General features: G+C 49.8%; 1 protein-coding gene across 4 annotated transcripts in view; it reads right to left on the bottom strand.

The window, feature by feature from the left end:
- Window positions 1-3,513: 3,513 nt before the first annotated feature.
- The window catches only part of KANSL1 (KAT8 regulatory NSL complex subunit 1), a 105,210-nt gene continuing 85,204 nt past the window's right edge, over window positions 3,514-23,519 (bottom strand). For 2 of the 4 annotated variants that reach the window (XM_030466100.1, XM_030466099.1), the window contains exons 5-15: window positions 21,408-21,523; window positions 19,799-19,994; window positions 17,317-17,482; window positions 12,814-12,999; window positions 12,237-12,398; window positions 11,753-11,904; window positions 9,457-9,572; window positions 8,417-8,474; window positions 7,645-7,757; window positions 5,345-5,591; window positions 3,514-4,642 (exon numbers count right to left, since the gene is read on the bottom strand). In XM_030466100.1, coding sequence (XP_030321960.1) covers window positions 4,352-4,642; window positions 5,345-5,591; window positions 7,645-7,757; window positions 8,417-8,474; window positions 9,457-9,572; window positions 11,753-11,904; window positions 12,237-12,398; window positions 12,814-12,999; window positions 17,317-17,482; window positions 19,799-19,994; window positions 21,408-21,523 — 1,803 coding nt within the window. In that variant the 3' untranslated portion in view covers window positions 3,514-4,351. Of the gene's footprint in view, window positions 4,643-5,305; window positions 5,592-7,644; window positions 7,758-8,416; window positions 8,475-9,456; window positions 9,573-11,752; window positions 11,905-12,236; window positions 12,399-12,813; window positions 13,000-17,316; window positions 17,483-19,798; window positions 19,995-21,407; window positions 21,524-23,519 lie in introns of those variants that run through there. The other 2 variants (XM_030466101.1, XM_030466102.1) reach the window with 2 other exon arrangements.

Genomic DNA, 23,519 nt, shown 5'->3' with positions numbered 1-23,519 from the left:
CGTGGCAGCTCGGTGGCTCCGTGGGCAGGACACGAGTGGGAGGAGTGTAGCTGGGGGGGGAATATGGGGTGCTGGGTGCTCCCCAGTTCCTGTCCTATTCTTGGGGGGGGAGGAAGCACCTGGCACTTGATTCCCCTCTCCCCAGAGCACATCCCTGGGTTGGGTTTGCAGTGAGTTGGCCCTCACAGCACCCCCTAACCCAATCCCCCAACCAACCCCTCCCCTCCCCAGCACCACACGGGGAGAAGCACTGATCTTTGAGTTCTTTTTTGCTGCTTTTGGTCCTGGGGACACCCAGGGGGTGTTTGGGGGGGGGGGGGGGGGTGTCAGGGCTGTGCTGCACCCACCTGCCCCTTACTCTACAACCAAAGAGGCTGAGATGCCACCAGTGCACACACCCCCCCCCCCCCAAAGAGACATCAGACCCTGCACCCCCAGCCCTGTGCTGCAAGGAAAGGGGCTGAAACTGGTCTGACTGGGTGTGAAACTGGTCTGACTGGGCCTGAGACTGGTCTAACTGGGCCAGCCAGGGGGCAGGGGGGTCTCACTGGCTGTCCTTGGGATGGAGGCAGAGCAGGAGCTTCCTCCCAGACCCCACTCCCATCCTTCCAGGAGCTGATGGGGCCCCCCCCCATCCTCATCAGCAGCACCAGTGGAGGTTGGTTGTGTCTGGGGTGGGAGTTGGGGGGGGGGGGGGGGATTGGGGGGGTCCCAACCCTTTTTTCTGCACCCCCAGGAGCTGTTTGCTGGGGAGAGAGAGGCTGATCCAGCACCAAGAGGTCCAGTGAGGGTCTGGGTCTGAGGTGCTGCTCTCAGGCTGTGTCCGACTGTCACCATCCAGTGTAGGACCCACTGTGGGACTTTTGTCCTCTGTAACCCCCCCTTTTCCCCCCCCCCAGCAAGCCCCTTGCCCCCCCATTAACCCATTTTGGCTGCAGGACAGGGGGGAGCTGAGCTTCCCCATCCCCACTCTGCAGCTCCCAAGGGACCCCGGTGTCCCCAGCCAGGTGACACCCCCACAGGTGACACCCCCTGCCCCTCCTCAGCACCCCCCCAGCCCCATCTGTCCCCCTAAAAAGAGGGTGGGGGGGCTGCCAGGGGATGGGGGGGGGGGGGTCCTAGGACAGCCCTTGTCACCCACTGCTGTCCCAGCCATGTCCCCAACCCCAGGCCTGAGCACAGCCCATGGGCTTTTCCTTGACTCCACACACATCTTGGGCTGAAAAAAGAAATAAAAATAAAAATAAAGGGGTTAAAACCAGCGTTGATTTAAAAGAAATTAAGAAAAGGTGGTTTCTACATTTGGAAAAAAATAATAATTAAAAAAAAAGGGGTTAAAACTGGTGTTGATTTAAAACAAATTAAAGGTGGTTTCTACATTAAAAAATTAAAAAAAAAAGGGGTTAAAAGTGTTGATTTAAAACCAACAAAAGGTGTTTTCTACATTTGGAAATCAAATCAAATCAAATGAAGTGTCAGAGGTGGTGCTGGCAGCCCCAGTGCCCTGGAGGGGAGGGGAGGGCAGGTTTGATCTCAGTGTATCCTCATTTCTAGCTTAGCTTCTGTCTGTGCTGTCCATGGTGTATCGTGAACAACTGGGTTCCACTGGTGCCGTAAAAGTGAATTTGGAAATAAAAATCCTTACTACAAGAAACGGGACCTTTTTTACCTGGGATTGGGGTTGGGGGGGAGGGAGCTGGGATCAGGTGAGACCCCAACACCCCCCAACCCTTTGCTTCACCTCTTCCTCAGGCTTCATCCAGTGGAGTATTATTTAATTTTTCTTTTTTTTTTTTATTTTCCAGCTGCTGCTGCCACCTTTTGCACCTTGGATCCCCTCCCCTTTCCCCCTCAATTATATTTAATTAATTATAATTAATTAATTATCATGAACCCCTTCATGCCCAGCTTGCCCCTTCCTCATCACCTGGCACCTTCCTGCTTCCCACCCACTCAGGTAAAAAAAAAATAATAATATAAATTCTCTAAGGAAATAAAAAGCACCCAAGGAAACCCCCCCTGTGCCTCCCCCCCCCTTCAATTTCCACAGAAAATCCTCCCCAAGGGGGGCTAAAAATAAATAAAAATAAAATAATAATAAATAATAAAAAATAAAACCCCAGTGAACCCCTCACCCTCCTCCATCCCCACCCCGGGTCCTGCAGAACCCCCCCCCCCTCTGCTCCCTCCCTGACAAAATAAATAACCTCAGAAAGGGGGAAAAAAAGAGGAAAAAGAGAAAAAAAAAAAAAAAAGACCCAATTGAAAGGTTGGGTGGGAGGGAAGCAGCAGCTCTGCCCCTTTCCCCTTGCTCAGGGTTGGTTCACAAACTGCATTTCCGTGGAATAATGTTTGAATTTTGTTTTTTTTTTTTTTAATCCTTTTTTTTTTTTTCCTTTTTAAAATTTTTTTATTTTTATTTTTTTATTTTTTTTTTTTTTTATAAGCACATCTGTGCTTTGCCAACAGAATCAAGACATTAACAAAGATCAGCTTCTCGGAAGAAAAGCATTTCTATATAACAAGGACATTACACAGCTCAAAGCAGGAAAAAAGAAAAATATTTACAAAATACAAGGTGGTTTTGTTGGGTTTTTTTTTTTGTTTGTTTTTTTGTGTGTGTGGGTGTTTTTTTTGTTTTTTTTTATAATGCTAAAAGGGTTATTCAGAATTTTCAACCTTATAAATAGAAAAGCACTTATGCAGAGGGCTATGGTAGCGTTGTGGGATTATTATTATTATTTTTTTTTTGTTTTCTTTTTTTTTTTTTTAAAGAAACGATGAGAAATCTTTTTAAAACTAGAACAGAACCAAGGAAAAACAAAAAAAAAACCACTAGATAATGTTGAAAATTGTGAAAACCCCAACCATTAAGCAGTTTAGCTACTATTTTACGATTACAAAATGGAAAAAAAAAAAATAAAATTCTGTCCGTTGCGGGTTGGTTTTTTTTTTTTTTTTTTTTTTTTTTTTTTTTTTGGTTTTTTTTTGTGGTTTTTTTTTTTTTTTTTTTTTTTTTTGATGTGATTATACATAAAGACAGGCACGATGCTAGCAACAGGACAGGGACCGATAGCCACACCCGTGGGGATCAGAAAGCGTTAAGGATGGGAACGGTGTGCGGGATCCTGGAGTCACTGCGGGTGCGGGAGGGACCGGGAGGAGGAGCCGGGGAAAGGGGGGGGGAAAAGGGGGGGGGGGGTTGGGACAACAGCGAACTCGGTTTGAAACTGAAATAACCTGTGAGGAGGTGGCACATGGGACCCACGGGAACCGAACCAGAACCCACCCCGGTTCTGGGACCGCGGGTGGGAGTGGAGCGAAGCAGTCGTGAGGGATCTCCAAACCCCCCCCCCCCGCCCCCTTCCTCCTCCCAACATGGTGGGGGGCACCTGACACCCCCACACCCACCCACCCGCCCCCTTTTCCTTCTTCTTTCCCCAAACCCACCCGGGCCGGGCCCCAGAGCTGCCCCTTCCCCAGCCCTGAGGAGGGTGAGGGGCTGCAGGGTCCCAGCTCCAGCCCTCCCCCACCCCCGCAAGCTACATCCCAGGGGGTTTCCTTGGGGATTTCTGCTCCAAGCATCCAACCACACCTGGTTGGGGATTCTCCCCCCCCCATCCCTGCACCTTCAGCCCAGGAGAAACCCCCCTGGGGGGCTCCCAAAACCCCCTCCTGCCCTGGAGGGGGATTCTGCTCCTTCCCTCTCCCACCTCCTGCCAGGGGAGGAGGAGGAGGAGGTGGCAGGGGGGGAGATGGGGGGGCTCAGAGTCCCCCATCCCCCATCCCAACCCTTGGGATACCTGGAACTACAACCTAGAGGAGAGAAGGGCAGGAGGGTGAAGTGCAGGGAAGTTGCAATCCCAAGACATCACTTTTTCACCACTAATTTCACTCCACTAAAACCTTTCAGGGAGGGGAGGGGGTAATGGGTTAAGAGAAAAGAACACCCTTTTGCTTGAGAAAAAAAACTATCCCCAAAGTCTGCTAGTCAGCTAAATCCTGTGCTCTAGTTTTATACAGCTAAGAAGGGAAGGGAGGAAAGAGGGGAAGGGTGAGGGGGTGTCTGGTGGGCTGCTCCCCTCCCAAGGCTTCAACTCCACTGGGAGGAATCTGGGGGCTCTCATTCGTGTGACAAGGAAACATGGAGAAAGGAAAAAAAAAAAAAGAAAGAAAGAAAGGAAAAAAAAAAAAAAAAGAAAAAAAAAAACAGTTTCTAAACTCCTTAAATTCACTAAAAACTGTGAAAATTCCCGGCAGGATGTTTGAATATCAAACGCAGATTTTGGAAGCTTTAATGCCAAGAGTTAGTTCTGTGTGTTGGTTTTTGCTCAGGTCTTCCCGGATGTCTCTATCTGTGCGCTGGCCGCTGAACTGCTGCGGAGGAAGAGGAGGAGGAGGAGGAGGAAGAGGAAGAGGAGGAGCAGGAGGAAGAGGAAGAGGAGGGGGTGGCCAGGGGGGTTCGGCTCTTGAGGCTGCCCAGGTTGGGGGAAGCAGAAGTGCCATCGCTCTCCCGGGATTTGCTGCCCGAGGTGCGGCGGGTGCAGCGCGACAACCGCTCCTGGGGGTCGGACTGGTCCTCGCACTCTGTCCTGGGGTCGTAGGAGAGAGGGAAGGTTCGGCGCTCCCAGGGCTGCACAGCCTGGAGGGGAGAGAGAGCAAGCTATGGAAAACCTTCTGGAAAAGCTTTTGCTGCTCCCTCCCTCGCAGTGTCTGACTCTCTGCTGAGGATTTGTTCCCCTCGCTGCTTTGGGGAGGACACAGAAGCCCCCAAATCGCCCCCAAACCTCCCCCGAGCTGCTGGTGCCCTCCCCAGCCCAGCTTTGGGAAGGATTTTCCCCTGCAGGCTTCCAAGCTGCCTCCCCACAGCCAGGAGGAGAGAAAAGCCAGGTCTGAACAGCAGCTTTCCCTTCAATCCCCCCCGAGGCAGCACTCGGGACCCCTCCCTGCCAGGATCAGAACCAGAGGGAAATGAAAGCAGCACCCACATATTGATCCTGGCACCCACCTATCCAGGCACCCACCTGTTGATCCAGGCACCCATCTATTGACAGAGGCACTCATCTAGTGATCCAGGCACCCATTTTCTCATCCAGGCACCCACCTGCTCATCCACTCACCCACCTATAGATCCAGGCACCCACCTATTGATCCAGGCACCCATCTATTGATCCAGGCACCCTCTTGCTCAACCAGGCAGCCACCTGCTCATCCACTCACCCACCTACTGATCCAGGTACCCACCTACTCATCCAGGCACCCATCTATTGATCCAGGCACCCACCTACTGATCCAGGCACCCACTTGCTCATCCAGGCACTCATCTGCTCATCCAGGCACCCACCTGCTCATCCAGGCCAGCCTCGGGTGTGGAGCACCGGGTGTCCTCACTGGACAGGAGCCTCATGGAGTCCCGGGAGAGAGGGGTGAGGGGTGCTGAGAGCAGTTCTGGGCTGATGGGGCTGCGCGGTGAGTGGGTGTGGGACAGCTCTGGGTGGGAGTGGCAGTTTCCCACCTCAGGGGATGCGGGTTGGGGGGTGGGGGGGTTCCCCAGCTGGGGGGTCGTCCGTCCGTCTGTCGATCTGTAAGACCTTGGGGAACAAAAAGAAAAGTTTTGAGAGCCTGGCTGCACCCCCAGCTGAGCTCCCACACACCCCTGAATCCCTCAGGAGCAGCCTCAGGATGCTGGGGGGAAGGCAGCAGGATTCTGGCACACCCAGGCAGGGAATGCCACAGCCCTGAACTCCTCCAGGTTCCTCTCTGTCCCTTCTCCACTCTTTTGGGACAGCCCCAACACTGCTCTCCTGAGGTTCTGGGTCCCACACATCTCCTGTGCTGGGAGTGCTGCACGAATCCCATGATGGGAAAAGCCACCCTATGAAATCAGACACTTGGAAATTGTGTTTTTCCAAGTTTTTCCAGCATCCACACGACACCAGGCAGTTGAGGAACCAAGTGCAGGGAATCAGTAATGATGGAAACGCAGCAAGGTCAACAGTTGGGTGTAGGAGGAGCACAGCAAAGCCCCACGACTTCAGAAGACTTAAATCAAGAAAGTTTCAGCACCTACACAGATTTCCAGATGAAACACCCAAAACCCAACTGGAGTCCCCACACCTGTGTGCAGCTCTTCAGGAACTGCAGTGGCAATCAGGCACTGGATCAGATTCCCAAGTTGGCCCAACTTGGGCCAACACGTTGGCCCAAGTGTTCCTCAGAACACACAAACCCAGCCCCAAGTAGCCTGAGGAACCAGCTACACCTGCAGGAAGCCCCCCAGAGCCAATGTGCTGAGTCAAGATGCAATTTAGGAAAAAACCCAAACAGTTCTGTTATGCACAGGAGGCAGGAAGGCAAGAAAATGCTCAAGAGATCTGTTGGAGCAGATGACAAAGAGGAGGACACTTCAGGGAAAGGGAGGGAGTTTGTCCCCACTGTTTGCTGCTTATCCTTGGCTCAGGTTTCTCCACAGGCAAGGGGCTGGCTGGATCACAGCAACCAAGCCCTGAGGGATCCCAGCCAGGGACACACATCCCCATCTCTCCCTGCTGGGACCAGCTCTGGAGGAATCTCCATCCTTGGAGTGCTCATGAGCCATGGCTAAGCTGGACCAGAGATCTCTGGAAATCCTTTCCCAAGCAGCATCCCTATGAAATGAAGTTTCAATGCACCTCCCAGGACCTCAGTCCTGAACATCCTTCACCAAAATCCTTACAAAAGGGTCTTGAGAGAAAAAAAAAGTTCTGGTGAAAGGTGATCAGATGGGAGAAACTGGCTGAAAAAGTTTGCAAAGCAGCAGCAGCACAAATGGAGTTTGTCAAACCCCACCTTTGCATTTCCAGAAGTTCCTGCAGGTACAGCCTTGCAGGATGGTGCACACCTGATGGGGCTGAACTGAAACTACAACCAGACAGACAACGGGGCAGAGCTCTGCCTGCAGCTGCAGTTCAGGTTTCTGCCCAAGAGCAGCAGAGTGGTTCAAAACCAAAGAGAGCACCAGAAATGAAACGGGGAAGAGTGAATCTCTTCTTCCACGGGTTTATGAGGAGATTCCCATCTGGACACTGCAGAAAGGGAATGGAGTGGTCAGAGGAAGGGAAGCCCAGGCACAAAACTGAGCAGGGAAATGGCTCTGCTGGAGCAACCAAGCAGAGATGTGAAAGCCCTGATCCCTGGTTCTGTGTGAAGATGTCCTGAAGCTCAGCCCTCCTTTCTCCAGACTCCTGAGCTGCCACAGCAGCTTCCACTCTCCTGTAACACCAAAAGTGTTTGATTCAACAGCATCCAAACAGATGGTGCAAGAGGGGGTTGTCCACAACCTCCCTGGTGTGTAACCTCACCCTGACCCAAGCAGAATACACCCCATGGGCTCCTCCAGCTGCTCTTGTGAGTGCTGACCAAACTTTCCAAAACCAACACAAGCTTGGAATCCTTTTTTATGGATCAGACAACCTAACAAAGCCTCCACAACCTTCTCCCCAGGAGCATCCCCCTGCTGGGAACACCACGGTGGCCAACAGAGCCCCAACTCTTTGCATCCCAGGGCTGGGGCAGCCCCTGCCAGTGCCAGGGCTGTGCTGGGGAGGCTGTGGCAGGGCTGGGGGGTTGTGCTGGGGGGGTTAGGGCAGGGTTTGGGGGTTTTACCTGCTGCCCCTCCTCTGGGGGGGCATGCTGGTGCTCCAAAGCCACCGGGCTCGCTCCATCTCTTCACACTTCCCATGGCGAGCAGCGAAGGCTGAATCAGACAAATCCTCAATCTGGGAAGGGAAAAGGGTTTGGTCAGAGCTTTCTTCTCTGAAACACACATCTACAGGCAGGTTTTGGTTTTTGTTTTTTTTTTTTCCAGCATTAGCTAGAGCAGGAATTGAAATGAAGGTTTGGATCTGGAAGGAGACAGATGCTCCCAGTGAGTGCCAAAGCACCTTGTTAAAAACACAGTCTGCATTGCTTAGGAAGGGATTAAAAACTGAAAAACCCCCAGAAAGTTCTTATCCCAGAGTGAAAGAGATCACACAGAGGTTTGAAGAAACACCATCATTATCAGTTTAGTTAAAATAATAACTAGAGCAGCACGACTGCTCATGATTTCTTGATTAGGCTATTGCAGAGAAAAGATTGCTGCCCAGAGAGGTCTCCTGACAGCAATCAGACCTCAGGTTCAGCTGTACCCAGCCAGTTAATCCAACTCCTGCCTCCTCATGCCTTTCCTGAAAGAGAGCCAACACCAGCCTGGGTTCTGCAAGGCCAATTCTACCATTTGGTTGCAACCAAGGAAGAGATTCTGCACCTCCCCAGGGAGGTCCCTGCGTCCCCTCCCTTCCAGCATCCTCCATGGGCACTGCTGCCAACCCCATCCCACCTCCCGTGGCAACAAAACCCCTTCCTACCTCCCCTGGGAACAAAACCCCTTTCGTACCTCCTCGTTGTCTTCTTCAGGGTTGGCTTTCAGAGCACTGATATCCACTTCACGCCAGCTGCAAGACAAGACCAGAGGTAGAGAGTCAGAAGCCTGGCAGGAGACTCCCTTCCACCTTGGGAGGGTGAGGAATGGAGAGGGAGGCCACCAGCATCCTCCTCTTCTGTCCCTTCCCTCCTGCCCATTCCTGGTGCTCTCTGGCAGCTCCTGGAGACTCCTTCCCTGTCCTGCTCCAAAACGGGGCCAGGAAGAGCAGTCAGGACCAGGAGGAGGGAAGAGGTAAGATGGGAAGCCTGGAGAATAGGGAGAGGAAAAACAAGACTGGAAACCAGGAAGTCTGGACAAAGAAGCTGCAGCACAAGTGGGCAAACTCCCCCCAAGCAAAAAACCAGGGACTGATCTCACCCCTGGTGCTAATCCAAGGGCTGAGAGTTCCCCTCCTTATGCTCAGCTTGGGCAGAGGAAATTTCTGGTTCCTACCACAGCCCAGGCTTGGCATTGCTTCTCCTGGTCAGAGCAACCCAAAGCAAAGGTCCTGAACTGCACCAGGCACCCAGCACCCAGCCTGGACATGTGCAGAGCTGGGAAAGCACCAGGACCTTTGGTTTCGTGTGCTCAGAGGCTTCATAGAATCATTAAGGATCATCCAAGATCAATCAAATCCAGCTGCTGACCCAACAATACCATGGCCACTAAACCACACCCTGAAAAAAAATGGGGAACACTTCCCAAATTTGTCTGTCATCCTTTGAAGCAGGACAGGGGACATCAGGGATGACTCCAGGTTGTACAAAGAGAGCTGAGCAGGACAGATGGCAGAAGAGACACTCAGACAACACATTTCCTAACTCAGGGAGTTTCCATCAATGACAGAATCAAGTTTTCTGAATTTTCCCCTGTTTCTAAGGAAGAGGAAAGCCCTGCTCCTCACCAGCACTGCAACCCTAAGGCCAAGCTGAATTTCTGCAAAATATTTGGAGGGGAAGAGCCTGGGATGTGACCCAGGACCCCACTCCTGGAGGTGGGGAGCAGGCACATACCTGGGGGTGAGGATCTCTTTGTACTGCAGTTTTTCCACACGTGTCGTGGCAGCAACAGACATGGGGATGACAATGTTGTTAATATCAAATGAACTTTCACCTCTCCTCCTCCTTGGCTGCAGAACAAAGCCAAAAAAAAAAAAAACCAACAAACAGGTCAGAAAGGGCTGTAGGTTTTGTCATGTTAAATCAGTGATGGAAAAAAAAGGATGTGGAACAGATGTTGTCCAGAACCAAGAGGAATTTGCATCAGGATGGAGCTCACCTTGGTGGAAGCTCTTCCCAACCCAAAACCTTCCAAAGTACCACCCAACATGTGGTGGCCCTGCAGGGAAGGGGAGCAAAGGCTGCAGAGCTCCAACCACCACTGGCACCAGTCAGGGGGGGTCAGGAGATGCAATCCAGCTAAGAAACTGAGCCAGCAAGAAGAAAAACCTCCCCTAGAACCCAACTCCCTCCTGCCAAGGGAAAGAAGAGTCCTGAGACCATGAGGAGGGGAGGAGGAACCATTCTGTTTGGGAACAGCCCCCTTGCTCCTGTCCCTGCAGGGCTGTGGCTCCACCACTTGTGACACTGAGCCAGAGGAGGAATGTGAAGCAGTCAGCCAGGAGTTCATCTGGGGTTATGAGAGCTGCACTTGGAGCCTCCCAGCTTCCATCTGTGCCACGCTTTTGACTGGGATGGATTTTCCAAGACAGAAATAAGCTCCACACTTCACTGGGTGCTCTCCTACCATCTGTCTAACCAAAAAACCCTCCCCTAAACCTGTGACAGTGCCCTGAATCCTCATGGATCAGCTTGATACATAAATGTGTCTCCCTAACAGAGTCACCTCCAATTTACCATGGATTTCCTCTCTTTTGGTCTCGGGAACCCAACTGCCTGGGACCTGCCACGGTCAAACCCTGGGACTTGTCTGGAGCTGGCTGAGGATGGGGAATTATTCCCATGGCAGTAAGGAAATTCCAGTGTGTCACTGCTGAGAGGGAGGCCTGACCCAGACTTTTTCCAGGCTGGGATGCTCGATCCTTGATGCAGCTCCTTGAGCTCAGTGACCTCTTCCCAATGTCCACAGTGCTCCTGCAGCATTTGGCTGCTGAAGTGAAGCCACTTGGTTTTGCTTTTCTGAATGAGCTTGTGAAAAAGCAGCAGAAAAAGCAGCAAGAGGAGAGCAAAATATGCAGGCAAAGCAGAAGGAGAAATCATCTTGAGGTGCTAGAGCTGCTGAACCATCCTTCAGAGCACTCAGAACATCCAGTGTCAAAGTCTCCAGTGCTTGTTGGCTCTTCAGTGTCATCTCTTCACTGATGTCACAGTTGATGATGCAGCAGAAAATTCTGCAGTGAAGGAACCTCCTGAAGGACCTGAGAGCACCAGAGCAACAAGCTTGGAGCAGGGACATGAAGTGTCCTCAGCTCTGCCATGGGCAGGTGCCTCTTACCCACCCGGATGTCACCACTTCAAGGAAATGTGTTCTGCTGTGCCTTGGTCACATCCCTGGGGCACAAACTGTGAACTGGAGTGGGTCAGACAGAGGGCAGGTTCTTCTCTGAGACACTGAGGAGTTCAGAATTCAGTCCTTTGAGGGTTTCTGTTAAGGTGGGTCAGGTGCTGGGAGGATGGATGACATCTGGCAGAGGAGCTGCATGGTCACAGAGCTCCCTGGGAGGGAGTTATGGTCCTGCTCACTGATGGTGCTTGATGAAGGTCCCAAATTTTGTCATCCTGTAGCATGTTGGGAGGCTGAGCGTGCCTCAGAGGACTGTATGAGCTCAGCAAATGCTGAAGCTTGTGTGGAGGTGACAATCAAGGTGGCTGCCACCACCCTTGTCCCACTGCCCAGTGACTCAGCTCCAACCCCACTGACAGCCCAGGGTCACCAAGGCCACCACAGCAAAGCCATTTCCATGGAAACAGCACTGTAAGCACACTGCTGGTGCTCAGCTCTCCTGCTCCTCTTCCTGCCAGCCCCAGACAGCTTCAAGAAAACAAAACTCAAGAGGCTGAGCAAATCCAGGGGACTTCTGAGAAGGAATGGAGACAGCAACCAGCAGTGACTGAGCTGACAGAGAACCTGGAATTGCAGCTGCCTGGCTCTGCAAACCAAAGTCAATCCAGGAAACCCAACAGACCCAAAGGCAGGAGTGAAAAAAGAGGATCAAGAGGATCCACAACCCAACCATCAGCTGAACCAAGGGGTGAAGAGCACCAGGAAGCACTCTCGAGGTGAAGTGCTCCATCCCCTGTGATGGAGCTGAGCTCAGACACCTCTCCAGAAAGGCACCTGGGTACTTACAGCTGTGCTGGAGGTGCCCTGGGAACTCGTGCTGGCAGGAGCAGAACCTTCTGAGGAGGTGGAGAGTTGTCTGGCTATAGGGCTGTGAGGTGGGGGGGTTGCAGCTGCTGCCAAGTAGCTTGGACCACCAACATCCGTGTGATGCTTCAACACTACACAAGGGAGGGTGGGAGAAAAGGGAAGAATGCCATTAACAGACAACCAAAAAAACCCCAATAAACAAGAGGCAAAAGCCCCAACCCACCAACCAAGTGGTGGAGAGAAATGGACCACGTGCCCCAGGAACTGCCAGGGCTGAGGAGGAACTCAGCGTGAAAGGGAAGCACCTTCTGATGGTGGCTGCCAGCTTGAGAGAGGCCCTGGGAGGGTTGGGGGGGGAGGAAGAAGCAGTTAAAAGCACACCAGGGATTTGCTGTGGTGGTGGCAAGGAGGTGGAGAGAGGCTGGATGTGCAGCAAAGCCCAAGCTCCCCCCCCAGGCCCTACCTTCACTCCTCTCTGATGAGCTGTCTCGCAATCGCTTTTTGTCCCAGGCAGGAGGTTGGACAAGAGAGTGCTCTGGAGCTCTCTCAGCCTTGGACACGGCCATAAAATCGTCTAAAGGTGGCCTGTGTGCCTTGTCTGGTTGGGCTTTTTGATGTGAGCGCTCTGAGGAGGGGAACAGAGGAAGAGCTATGAAATGCCAGGTTTCACCTCTTTTTTTTTTTTTTATTCTCTCGGCAACGGGAGAGGCGGGCGGAGTTGAGCAGCTCTGTAAATCCAGACAGGTCAAGGGAAAAATGGGGGGTGGGAGGGTTCAACACCCTCAGGGGGCTGGAGAGATGTGCTGAGAGCTGGCAGAGTGCCCAGGAGCACAGGCTGAGATTGAGCAAAAAAAAAAATAAAGGTCCCTGGGAGCTGAGCCCAACCTGAGTTTCACCCCCTGCACACGCTTCACCTCCAGCCCTGGCCTCAACCCCTGAATTTTTAGGGATCCTCCTCCTCTCTCCTGCCAGGTTGAAGAGCTGTTGGAGAAAAGATCAGGCAGTGTTCCTGGAGGTGGTGGAGCAGGGAGGACACTTACTGGCTGCAGTGAAGAAGGAGTTGACCAGCTTGTGGCGGTCCTTGCGAGCAGGGTCAGCCAGGCTGCTGGCAGGCATGGGGGCTCTGTGCTTGAGTGAGAGCTTTTTGGGAGGTTTGATTTTCTCGTAGGGTTTGTTCTGCCACTGAGACTTCAACATGCTCTGGAAGTGCAGGCTGGTCGGCACATCTGCAAGAGGGACACAAAACCATGAATAAATATGAGGGAATTGGGAAACTTCAGCCCCAGCAACTCCTCCCGGGAAGAAGAACCCTGGATAAAGCCAGGGCTCTCAAATCCAGGCTCCCCAAAGCCTTCCACACTTTCAAGGAGGACCTGCAAAGTTAGGACCCAACCTTTCTAATCCAAAGAAGCAGGTTTGGACAGTATTCCCAGCCCAGGGATAGCCAGGGTGGCAGGGGAATGAAATCTTTGTCAGAAAAAACACCACTGAAGGCACCTCCTGTACCTCCCCACTCAACTCTGCTCTCTCAGATCTGACTTCCAAGACTCTGGAGATACCTCAGGACATCAGATCTACAGAGGGATGGGCTTGGGAGAGGGAAATTCAGCTTAAAACCTCCCTTTCAGGTCAAGCCAAAAGCCAACCAAGTGCTGTGTGATGGGGCACCTCAATCATCAGCCACAGGAGAAGCTCTGTAGGGGAGCCCAAAGAGCAGCTGGATCCAGGAGCATCCCAGGGGAATTATCTGGGTAACTGATGGGTTTGGAGCCTGAAGTTTCTGTGCATCAGGGAAACCCAGAGTCCCTGTCCTTGTTTCATCCTGTGCTGTCCTGCTCTGCAATGGGGCAGATGCTGCTTTTGCCCACATTCCTCCAACTTTGTTTCTCCCACGTCCTTGTGCACTCCCCACCCTCAGCCAGGAGACAGCTCAGGAGATTATTCTGTGTATTTCTTGTGCTGAGGTTAATGAGAAAAACCACTCACTGGAGGAACAAACTACTCCAGCCTCAGGAGTCCCACAAACACAGCTTCAGATCTGATCACCCAATGCTGCTGCCTCAGTCTCCTCCAAGACCCACTTCTCTTTTGTCAGGACTCAGGGCTAAAATCCTGGTTTGGAAAAGCATCTTTAGGGTTATCAAGAGAACCACTCAGGTGTGAATTTGTCTTCTCCAACTACACCCATAAGATTGTTGACCACCAGCATTTGTGGTTCCCCATCTGCTCTCCTCCCCCAGTACAGACCAGTACAGACCATCACCAGCAGGACATGCTGCCACAACCAGGAGTTACAAGCACTGAGATGAGCATCAGGAGCACAAACATCTCTCTTCCCTCATCCCTCAAGCTTACATGACATTTTCCCAAGGATTTTGAAGCAACCCTGAGCAGAGCTGAACCTTCCCAGACCCCAGAGAATGAAAAAGCTCTGCAGAGGAGATGTGGAAGCAGTCAGGAGCTGGGGTGGGATTCAGGAACTGCACCCAGGATCATCTCAGAGGTGAGCTGGATTGATCCAAGCTCTGGCAGTAGCCTTGACAGTTGCTTTCTGAACCCATCCTAAATATCTGCAACAATTCCAAGGTCTGGAAAGCCCCAGCAGATCCAGGCAGGCAAACAGGAGCTGGCAGGACACAGGCTGGAGTTGGTTGTTATTAAGAGGGGGAACATGACCTTCAGGAAAAACCCAGGACAGCTGCATTTCCAGTAACTTGATGGTTAAAGGTCTGGTTTGAACCCATCCCTTGGCTAAGGAAGGGCTGGGACAGCTCTTCAGCCACCAAACGTGGAGGGGCCATGTCCCAAAGAACAGGCAGGGGACAACCCAGTCCTTTAAGGATATTACCAACGAGGCTGCAAAACCACTGAGATGAAGTGGTTTGACTCTGGGAAAGCATCCTCTTCTCTGTTAATATTTTTTTTTTTGGTTTTTTCATGAAAACTGATCCCATCCCAGCAGCCCCCACATCTGTGGAAGGAGAGGAGAGGTCGATGGGAGAGGGGAAAAATTCAAGATAAAATGTTGTCAGCAGAAAATGAGTTATTTGCTGGCTTGGTAGTGTCTTGTTGACAGCACTGGTTGCACCAGAGGCTGTGCAGCAAGTGACATCCTCACTGTTCTTCCTCCCCCCTCCTCCTCCTCAGCTGAGCAGTGCAAACCTCCCAGGGACCAGCAGATGGCAACAGGACTGAGCCTGAGAGCCTGGTGCTCACCCTCCCCTCCAAGGTTATTACATCATCTGAACATTCCCAGTGAGGCAGCAGATGAACCAGGGGAAAAAAAAGAAAGAAAAAAATTAAATATATTTTTTTAAAATGTATAAAGGAACCAAGGAAGCCCAAGTGCAAGGGGTTAAAAACCTTGATGCCTGCACCCTGCTTGCCAGGAGAATAAATATTTTTTTTTCCTCCCCTGGTGCCTGGCAATTTTGCCCTTGGCAAACAACACCAAAGATCCCTGGCTGCCAGGGAGAAGCCCCAGAGAGCCAAGGCTCAAAGTGAAAGTCAGCACATGCTCACAGCTCCATCTCCCAAACACCAGCAGCTTCTCCAGAAAGTCCTCACTGCCACTGCCTTTCCAGGTGAGCCCCCAAAATGATGATGTGAGAGCACTGAGAGCAACCTGGGTCAGTGCTCAGGGGCTGGGAGACAACTCCATGCAGCCCAGAAATACCAGGCAGAACAATTTCCCTACCTGAGCACCCTCCCTGGGCTTTATGTTTGGCTAGAAAAGCATCTTCACCCCCAAAAAGCAACCTTAATCTGAGGTAGGGAGGGGGAATGTGGGTATTTCTGTAGGGATGTTTTAAGATTTAAGACTGTGTAGCTTGAAAAAAAGTTTTTAATCCAGAAAGGATTTTTTAGCATGTGAATTAACCCTAAGAAAATGAATTATGGGATGAAATAATGTGCCTGCTGCCACGCTGCAATAGGACACAGCTTCCTAGGATATTAGATTTAACACTCCAGACAGAGTGCTGTGAAACCAGGAAATAAATTTCTGCTTCAATTCCCTTGAATTCCACGCCAGAGATGTGTCTTAGGAGGAGGTGGGGATTTAGTTTTTAAAAATAGCACCAATTTGCTATTTTTGTCTGGTTTAAATATAGTGCTAGTCAAAGATGCCAGATTAATTGCTCCCAGACACTCCATGAATTTCCTCCTGTCAGAGGAAGTTTGTGCAAAGCTGGAATTTCAACCCAAACACCACACACTGGGTTAAACCCCAGTGTTTGAACCAGGACCATCCACACCATCAGGAGAAGCACCTTCCTCCCAGTATTCCCAGTGGGGGTGGTTTACACCTCCAGTAACCAGGTACTCCTACCATGGGAAGGAACCACTGAGATGGATTTTCCACCTGATAAAACAACCAATCTTTATCATTTATGGGCTTGTGTTTTGGGATCAGAGAGAAAAAGATGGCAGTGGACATCAAGCTCGTGGAAGACAACAGGTTTTTTTTTTGTCAAAGAACAGGTTTGCATTTAATTTGGCAGTTTAGGAAGCAAAAAGACTCTGGAAATTACTATTTTTCCTTTGGGAAAAGTCCCTACACTCAAAATCTGTGAATACCCCTCAGTCAAGGTCAGGACTAACTATTCCTCTTAATGATGATTAACCCTGATACTCTAACCCAGGGAAAGGAGTGACCCAATGGGAAGATCCCTTCTTGCTGCACCCTCTGAACCATGGAAGATCATTTTCAATTCCTTACAAGGGCAAAAAAAAACAAACTCCTGTGTCTTAAACCAATCCCCAAGTAATTTTATACAGATGAACAAACCCTGTGGCAGCAAATTATTTCTCAAGTGGTTTCACAGCCACAGAGACACCATCCAGAGATCCAGGGCCCAGCACAGCCTCCCAGGCACTGCTGGGTTTCCAAGAGGAGCTCCAGGTCATGCTCCCACAGCACAGAGGCTCAGAGCAGAGCAAACTCCAGGTGAAATGCTTTTCTGACCCCTTCTGCTCCAGTAAAAGCTCTAAAAATATTTAGATGAAATAAAATATTTAGGAGGAAAAAGCTTGGTAGTAGCCAAGCAGATCTGCACTTCTCTGGAAACCCAGGATCAGATGGTTTGGGTTGGAAGGGACCTTGAAGAGCATGGAGAAGGACTTTCCATAAGACTTGTCCAACAATAGGACAAAGGGAAATGAAGCTGGAGGAGAAGAGGTTCAGCCTGGATCTTAGGAAGAAATTCAAGTAGAAGACTCTGGAACAGATTGCCCATGGAAGTCGTGGCTTCCTTGAGGTGTTCAGGGCAAGGCTGGATGAGACTTTGAGCAACCTGGGCTGGATGAGAGGTGTCCCTGCCCATGGCAGGTTGGAGATGATCTCTAAGGACTCTTCCAACCTCAGCCACTCTAGAATTTTAGGATTATCCAGTTCCAGCCCCCTGCCAGGAGCAGGGACATCTCCCACTGGATCAGGCTGGAGAAGCAGGCTCTGCAGCATCTCCAAGCACCTCTGGTAACCCAGCTCAGCCCCTGGGTTTGATGATAACCCCCCCTGACAGCTCCATGGGTGCTGTGCTTACCATCTGGGAATGACAGGACAGGATGGATACAGGAATCCAGCTGGGAGAGACGTTCCAGCAAGGGGGCATCATACTGGATCTCCAGAGTTGTTGAGCTCCGAGTGCCACAGAGGGCACAGGAAGGGTTCACATCACAGCTACATCGTGCCAGGCTGTTCCTATGGACCTGGGAAAGGGAGAGAGAGAGAGGACTTTCAATAGATCAGAGGTCACTGTGTTCAAAAGGCTCACTTCAGGCTCTGACAGCTTGTGAAAAACATCCCAAAGGCTGATTATTTTTATTTATACCCTGTATAAAACCTGCCTGCTTTCTCTGGCCTCATAAAAAGATGCTTTCACTTGGCATAAACACAACTGTGTTTAACAGAAACTAAATTTGACTCAAAGCAGTTCATTTTATCTAGGTTGGAACCCTATTTATTAAAAACCCAAGAGGCAGCACAAGTCAGTTGTCAGAGAGGGGGGAAAAAAGCCTTTTTGAGTTCTGATGGGTCAGAGAGCCATTGCTCCATGTCAAGAGCTGCCACTTACAGGGTAAAAAAGGGTGATTTTCAACCTCTTTTCTTAAACCAGGCCAGAGATTGAATTCACAGATTTACAGACTTTATATACACTTGATGTGGTTCATTTTAAGGAAAGCACTGCAGGTAAATAGATGCAGAACTGGATGTAAATCCCATACAGAGACAGTAACTGAGGATTCCCCATCAAAATGGAAGGATGTTTCCAACTGGATCCTGCAGAAGGAAGTATTATTCCAATCATTTCCATTAATGACCTGAGTGATGGAAGAGGTAACACCCTCAAGCCTTAGCAAATAACCCAAGAACTAAAAGGTTTGTGAGTACCTTGAAGGAAAGAGCTGGAAATGATCTAAAATGAATAAAATGGAATTCACTGAGGGCAAATGTAACAAGTGGATGCTTCTGAGAGCAGTGGGAGGAAGAGGTCAGTGAGCAGGAATTCTGCTCAGAGGATCTGGGGGTTGTTATGGATCAGAAGATGAATCAGCAGTGTTGTACCACTGCTGAGAATTAACACCCCATGGGGCTTTATAAACAGGATGGCAAGACCCAGGAGGTGTAATCCTGACACTCTGGAGAGCTGCACCCAGTTCTTGGCAGATGTTTCCCAAAAAATGGGTGCACCAAATGGAGAGGAAAATACCACCAAAAGTCCAGGAGCCAAAATAAATGGGTCCTCTGTGCAAAATCAGCCTCATGACTGCATTAAGAATTCCCACATCAACTTTCCCACTTGAGGAAGAGCTGCTGGAGTGATGCAGGGAGCTGACCCAATGGGCTCCAGACACATCCAAGCCTTTAAGCTGCTTTTCTTTCCCATGAGACATCTCTTAAAACTTCCAAGTGATGATGTATTCAGGTTCTGTAGAACATCAGGCACAGTTATGGATGAGCTCTACTGAAACAGTGAGCTCTGAAGTTATCATTTCTGAACACAGCAACTCATGACCTCTTTGTGTTAGATGGGAGAGTGTGGTCAGTGGTATTTCTGGACCATGACTTAACCATCACTCAGTTTTTTCTTGAATCACTGGATGTGCCCCAATGAAATGCCCCAAAATGAAATGAAAAGCCCCAAAACCTTGTGGTCAGGCTTGAATTGATACACTCAGACTCAAAGGTAAGTGGATTTTTGCCATCTGAGAGCTCCATGCACAAAAAAAATGTCCTTATTCCCTCCATTTCTAGCTCTCCTCCAACTGACACTTTATGGCATTCCTAAGAGGAATTTAAATGAATGAAGCACTGCCATCCCCCATCCAGGAAATAAATTATATTTCCACTGAAATAAGTTCTGCAAAGGGACAAGGGGAGGCTATGTGGAGTGGAGTATAGGATAAGTTAAAATAAAACCAAAAAACCAAAGCCAAGAACAGAGTCAGAGTGTTCAGTGATTTCCAAACAGCAGCAGCAGAAGTGAACACCATCACCTTGGCAGCCCTTCTGCAAAACATCCCACATATGCCTGGTCACACAATTGTAATTTTTCTTTGAGCAAGTAGCAGCAAGTTCCTGGGGCTGTGTTAATTCCTGTGCTTGGAGCTAAGATTTCCTGCTACCTGACTTCTCAGTCCTACCCAAGAACTGGAACTCCCTTGAACTACCTGGCCTTAAGTTCACCTCAGGCTGCTTGATTTTAGCCAAGAAAACCCACATCAGAGTGGGTTTTTTCCCCTCTCCAATGACAGTAAATCAGTCTCCCAACAAATTAAAAGCTTCTCCTTTATTTCTGCTTTTCTTCAGCAGACTTTGAAGCCTCACTGTCCTCTTCTCCCTCCCCCATCACTTTTCCCCTCTTAAGAACCACAAACATTCCCCGACCGGAGAGATCTTTTCATGCAAAGCACAAAATCCCATCAGGAGCTCAAAATCCCACTGGACCAACACCCATCAGGAGCTCACCAGGCTTTTGGGTGTGGAACTTTAGCTCAAGACTGTCCCAAACCACCAGTACTGACCTTTTTGGAAAGGGGCATAATGCTGCTGGGTCGAACAAGTCGTCGCTTCTTACAGCTCAGCACGGGGCGAGTCCGAGCTGCCACACACGTTCCATCCCAAGATGAGGAAACCATGTTCAGCCTTTGCTTTTTATGCAAGAGCTCCTCAGCTTCCTGGCCATCTCCCTGAGAATGTTCTGCCAGGCCAGGCTGAAGACTGCCCAAGAGGAAAAGAGAAGACAGGACATTGTTACTCGTTCCAGCATCCAACGTTACCAGCGATCCCAACCAGGTTCAGGAGTCGAAGCCTCTAGTTGAGTTTAAAGCACTGTAGTTTCATGAAGCAGTAGTTTTTTTATTAAGCCAACTCTCATTTTTTTCTTTTACTTTGGCCACCCTGCCACCACTGAACCTTTTGATAAAATATCTGGAAGTTCTGAACAAAAGCAGCATGTGAAGCTGGACACAGAGCAAGACCAAAGCCACTCCGCCCCTGAGCAGCTTTAATCTCTTTCTTTTAAGAGAGAGATCTCTTTAAAAACTCTTTCAAGAGTTGATCTTCCCCTCAAAATTACAGTTCAGGGGATCTTAACAGATTGTAGTGAATCTAAATGCCAGAGAGCACAAGGCAGACAACTTGTAGAAAAAAATATTTACCTAGATGTAAACTTGATTGTGATGAACATTTGATGATGACACCTCTACCAACTCCCAGCAGTGACCCCAGAAGGTGTAATCTCCACATTAACTTTTCCATTTAACATAAAAGGATTTCCCTGCCCAGGTGCAGCATCCCATGGCACCAATACCCCACTGCCAGCCACTAAATCCAAGCCCAGCTCCTTCATTTACAAACCTTTTACTTGTTTAGAAGTGTTTCACTTCTGAAAATGCAAACCATTCAAAGGCTTCAGGCACACAAAGGGCTCTGGCAGAGTTGGAGCTGTAGCAGTGATTTAGCTGATCAGTGCTTTCTCCACTTGCTTGCACCTCCTCAAGGTACTAGAGCAAGTGCAATGGTGCTGGAAATGCTTTTCCAACCAGTACCAGGAACTCTGGAACACCACATGCTCAAGGGTTTTCAAGAGGTTCACCCTGAAATCATCGTGCAGCACAGGAGAGTTTCTTTCACTTGTTTCATTTAACTCACTTCAAGACTTCCTCGAGAAAAACAGCCTGAAGAAACAAAGAATTTAAATAAAGTCTTGCTCCCAGATCAGGGGGATTTAGGTTGCTGAGTATCTCCAAGAAAAGTGGGCCAGTGGTTACAGGTACTATGTGCAAAGTGATTCTGAGCAGGCCACTGGGTGCCTTTGGAATCACAAGAATTTGCAAGTGTATTAAAATACCCAGGAAGAAACAGTTTTGAACACGCTCACTGCATGACTGCCTGCAGGGCTGCTTCATGTAAACACAGCTCAGTTTAATACCATTTTCAGAAAAACAATGCAGCAGAAAACCTCAAGCAAGAATTCTGCCTCCAAACTGTTTCCAAGCATCATCTCCTACCATCCTTTTTCAAAAATACTTTTTATCCCATTACCAACCTGGTTACAACCGACCAGATTCTGACAGGACTTTGTCAAGATCACAAAAATCAACCTTTTCCCATAATATGCAAGCAGCTTACGTGTTAATAACTCCATTGACAGGTCTTGGTGCTCCACAGGGCTTGGTGGGATGGGATTCAAGAGTATTTGCAGCAGAAATTCCCAAGTTCTCTAGTGGCTGGGATCCAGGAACACTCTAAGGAAGGATAAGAAAGATGATAAATTCATTAAAAAGGCTCCTTAAATAGCCATGACTTTGGCATTTCCAGTTTCTACTTGAGAATTCTGCACCACAGCCATGGGGTTTCCACACAGGACTTGAAAATAAGGATTCAGAAGTCACTATGAGATTGGAGACCTAAGGAGCAGCTCTGGGGCACAAGGAACCAAAGGACCTCAGTTCCCCTCAGGCAACCCCAGAGGAGCATGAAAGGCTGAGGTCTTTAAGGAGGTTTTTTAGTATTTTTTTCCTCAATAATTCAAACAAGTTCCTGACCACCTGTAAAGCTTGCAGGCAGCTTCTGCAGTTTGATGTTGAGCTGCAAGCTCCTGTCTGAGCAGTTTGGGGGCAAAGGGGAGGGAAGAGGGAGAGGAGAACAGACTTGCAAAACTGCATTTGCATTTTAAGTCAAGACCTGTGCAAACAGAGTCCAAACAGCCTTTTAAAAAGGTTTGTAAATGAGTATGCACATGAGCTGGGGGTTTGGGTTGAAGCAGGCCAACCCCATGAAGTGAAACTGCCTGATAAACACAAAGCTGGAAACACCTTTTGGGCAGAGGAAAGGAAGGCAAAAAACTAAGCTGAAGACACCCAGCTACCTCCATTGCTTCTGCCTTAGGTCTGAAATACAAATCCCCCTGGATTTGGCAATTCCTGCAGCTCCCAAGGACACCTTGGCTTTGTACCTCCTGCCAGTGACATTCCTGCAGGTGCCAGCACAGTCTGGATTTTCATACCCCTGGCACTCCTCACCCCCAGTCTCATCCTTGCAGCCCTTTGGTTTTGCTTTCAGACACACTCCTCCTCCTCCTCCTCCTTCCCAGGGTTAAATTTCCTTTCTTCCATCTCTCTCTAGCTGGGTTTCCCCCTGGTGCACACAAAGGGAGTGGGGAGATTCACATGGTAGTAAAAAAGACCCCCCCCAAATAAAAGGTTTATTCTGATTTATCTCCATAGGTGGCTGGCCAGCCCCCAGGCTTGTCACACACCCTCTGAAAAGCATGATTAAAATCTTCTCTGCCATCATTCCCCCCAACTTCATGAACAACTAAAATCAGGCTATGGTGATGCTGGACTAAGAGTTTCCACATGAGCAGAACCTGACTCACCCAGGGAAGAGGAATTTCTACCAATGCATTCACAGCTTCTGCCTGGTGCCTGTTTGAGGAACTTTGCTATACATTTCTACTATAAAAAGAACCCCAAAACCCCCCAAAAACCCCCAGATGTTTCTCCCAGGGAGGGAGCAGGGACAGGAGCAGCCTCCATGGGCTCATCTCTGATGCTGGGGGCAAAGATCTGGATGCAAGGAGAAAGTGGCACCCTGGGGAGGTGGAATGGGTGCAGGAGTTGAATGGTTTTTTTTCCCCCTGCTTTCCAGAGGTTTGGCAAAGCTGAGCCTTCACATGACACCTCCTCCCGAGGCACCCACGGTTCAGGAAGGGGGGGTACCCATGACTCAGAAGCTCTTTTGAAAGAGGGTTATTTATTTTCTTCTCCACAAAGGGTCTTGAAGGAAGAAATATCTTCTGCAAGTGCTGTCTTCAGCTTGGGGGTTTAAGAGGGAGAGAGGGTGACCACTCCTCTGCTTCTTGCAGAGATGCTGGGAAGGATAAAGCCATAAATTGAGCAGGAAAAACTCAGGCTCATCTTATCCCACTGAAGAAGGGTGGGAGATGAGCTCTGAGATGAGCAATGGGGGAAATGAGCAGAACAGCCCAAACTGACATCTCCAGCATCCAGACCTCTTACACCAGCTCCTCCTGGATACATCTTTCCTCCAGGGCTGGCTGGGCAGGCAGGATGGGATCCAAAGGGGTGTTCATCCCACCAGGACTGCATTGATGCTCCAGCCTGAGCTCTTCTCCAGGTTTTGGGTACATGGGGTCTGGAAGTCCAAGTCTTTAGGACAGCTCAGACTATTGGAGTGGGTCAAAGCTTCACCAGACAATCAGGAGCCTGCAGACTACCA

The sequence above is a fragment of the Calypte anna genome, chromosome 27 (genome assembly GCF_003957555.1).
Source record: "Calypte anna isolate BGI_N300 chromosome 27, bCalAnn1_v1.p, whole genome shotgun sequence".
NCBI lineage: Eukaryota > Metazoa > Chordata > Aves > Apodiformes > Trochilidae > Calypte > Calypte anna.
Note: the sequence above shows the minus strand (reverse complement) of the source record. Positions and strands in the feature narration are given on the sequence as shown.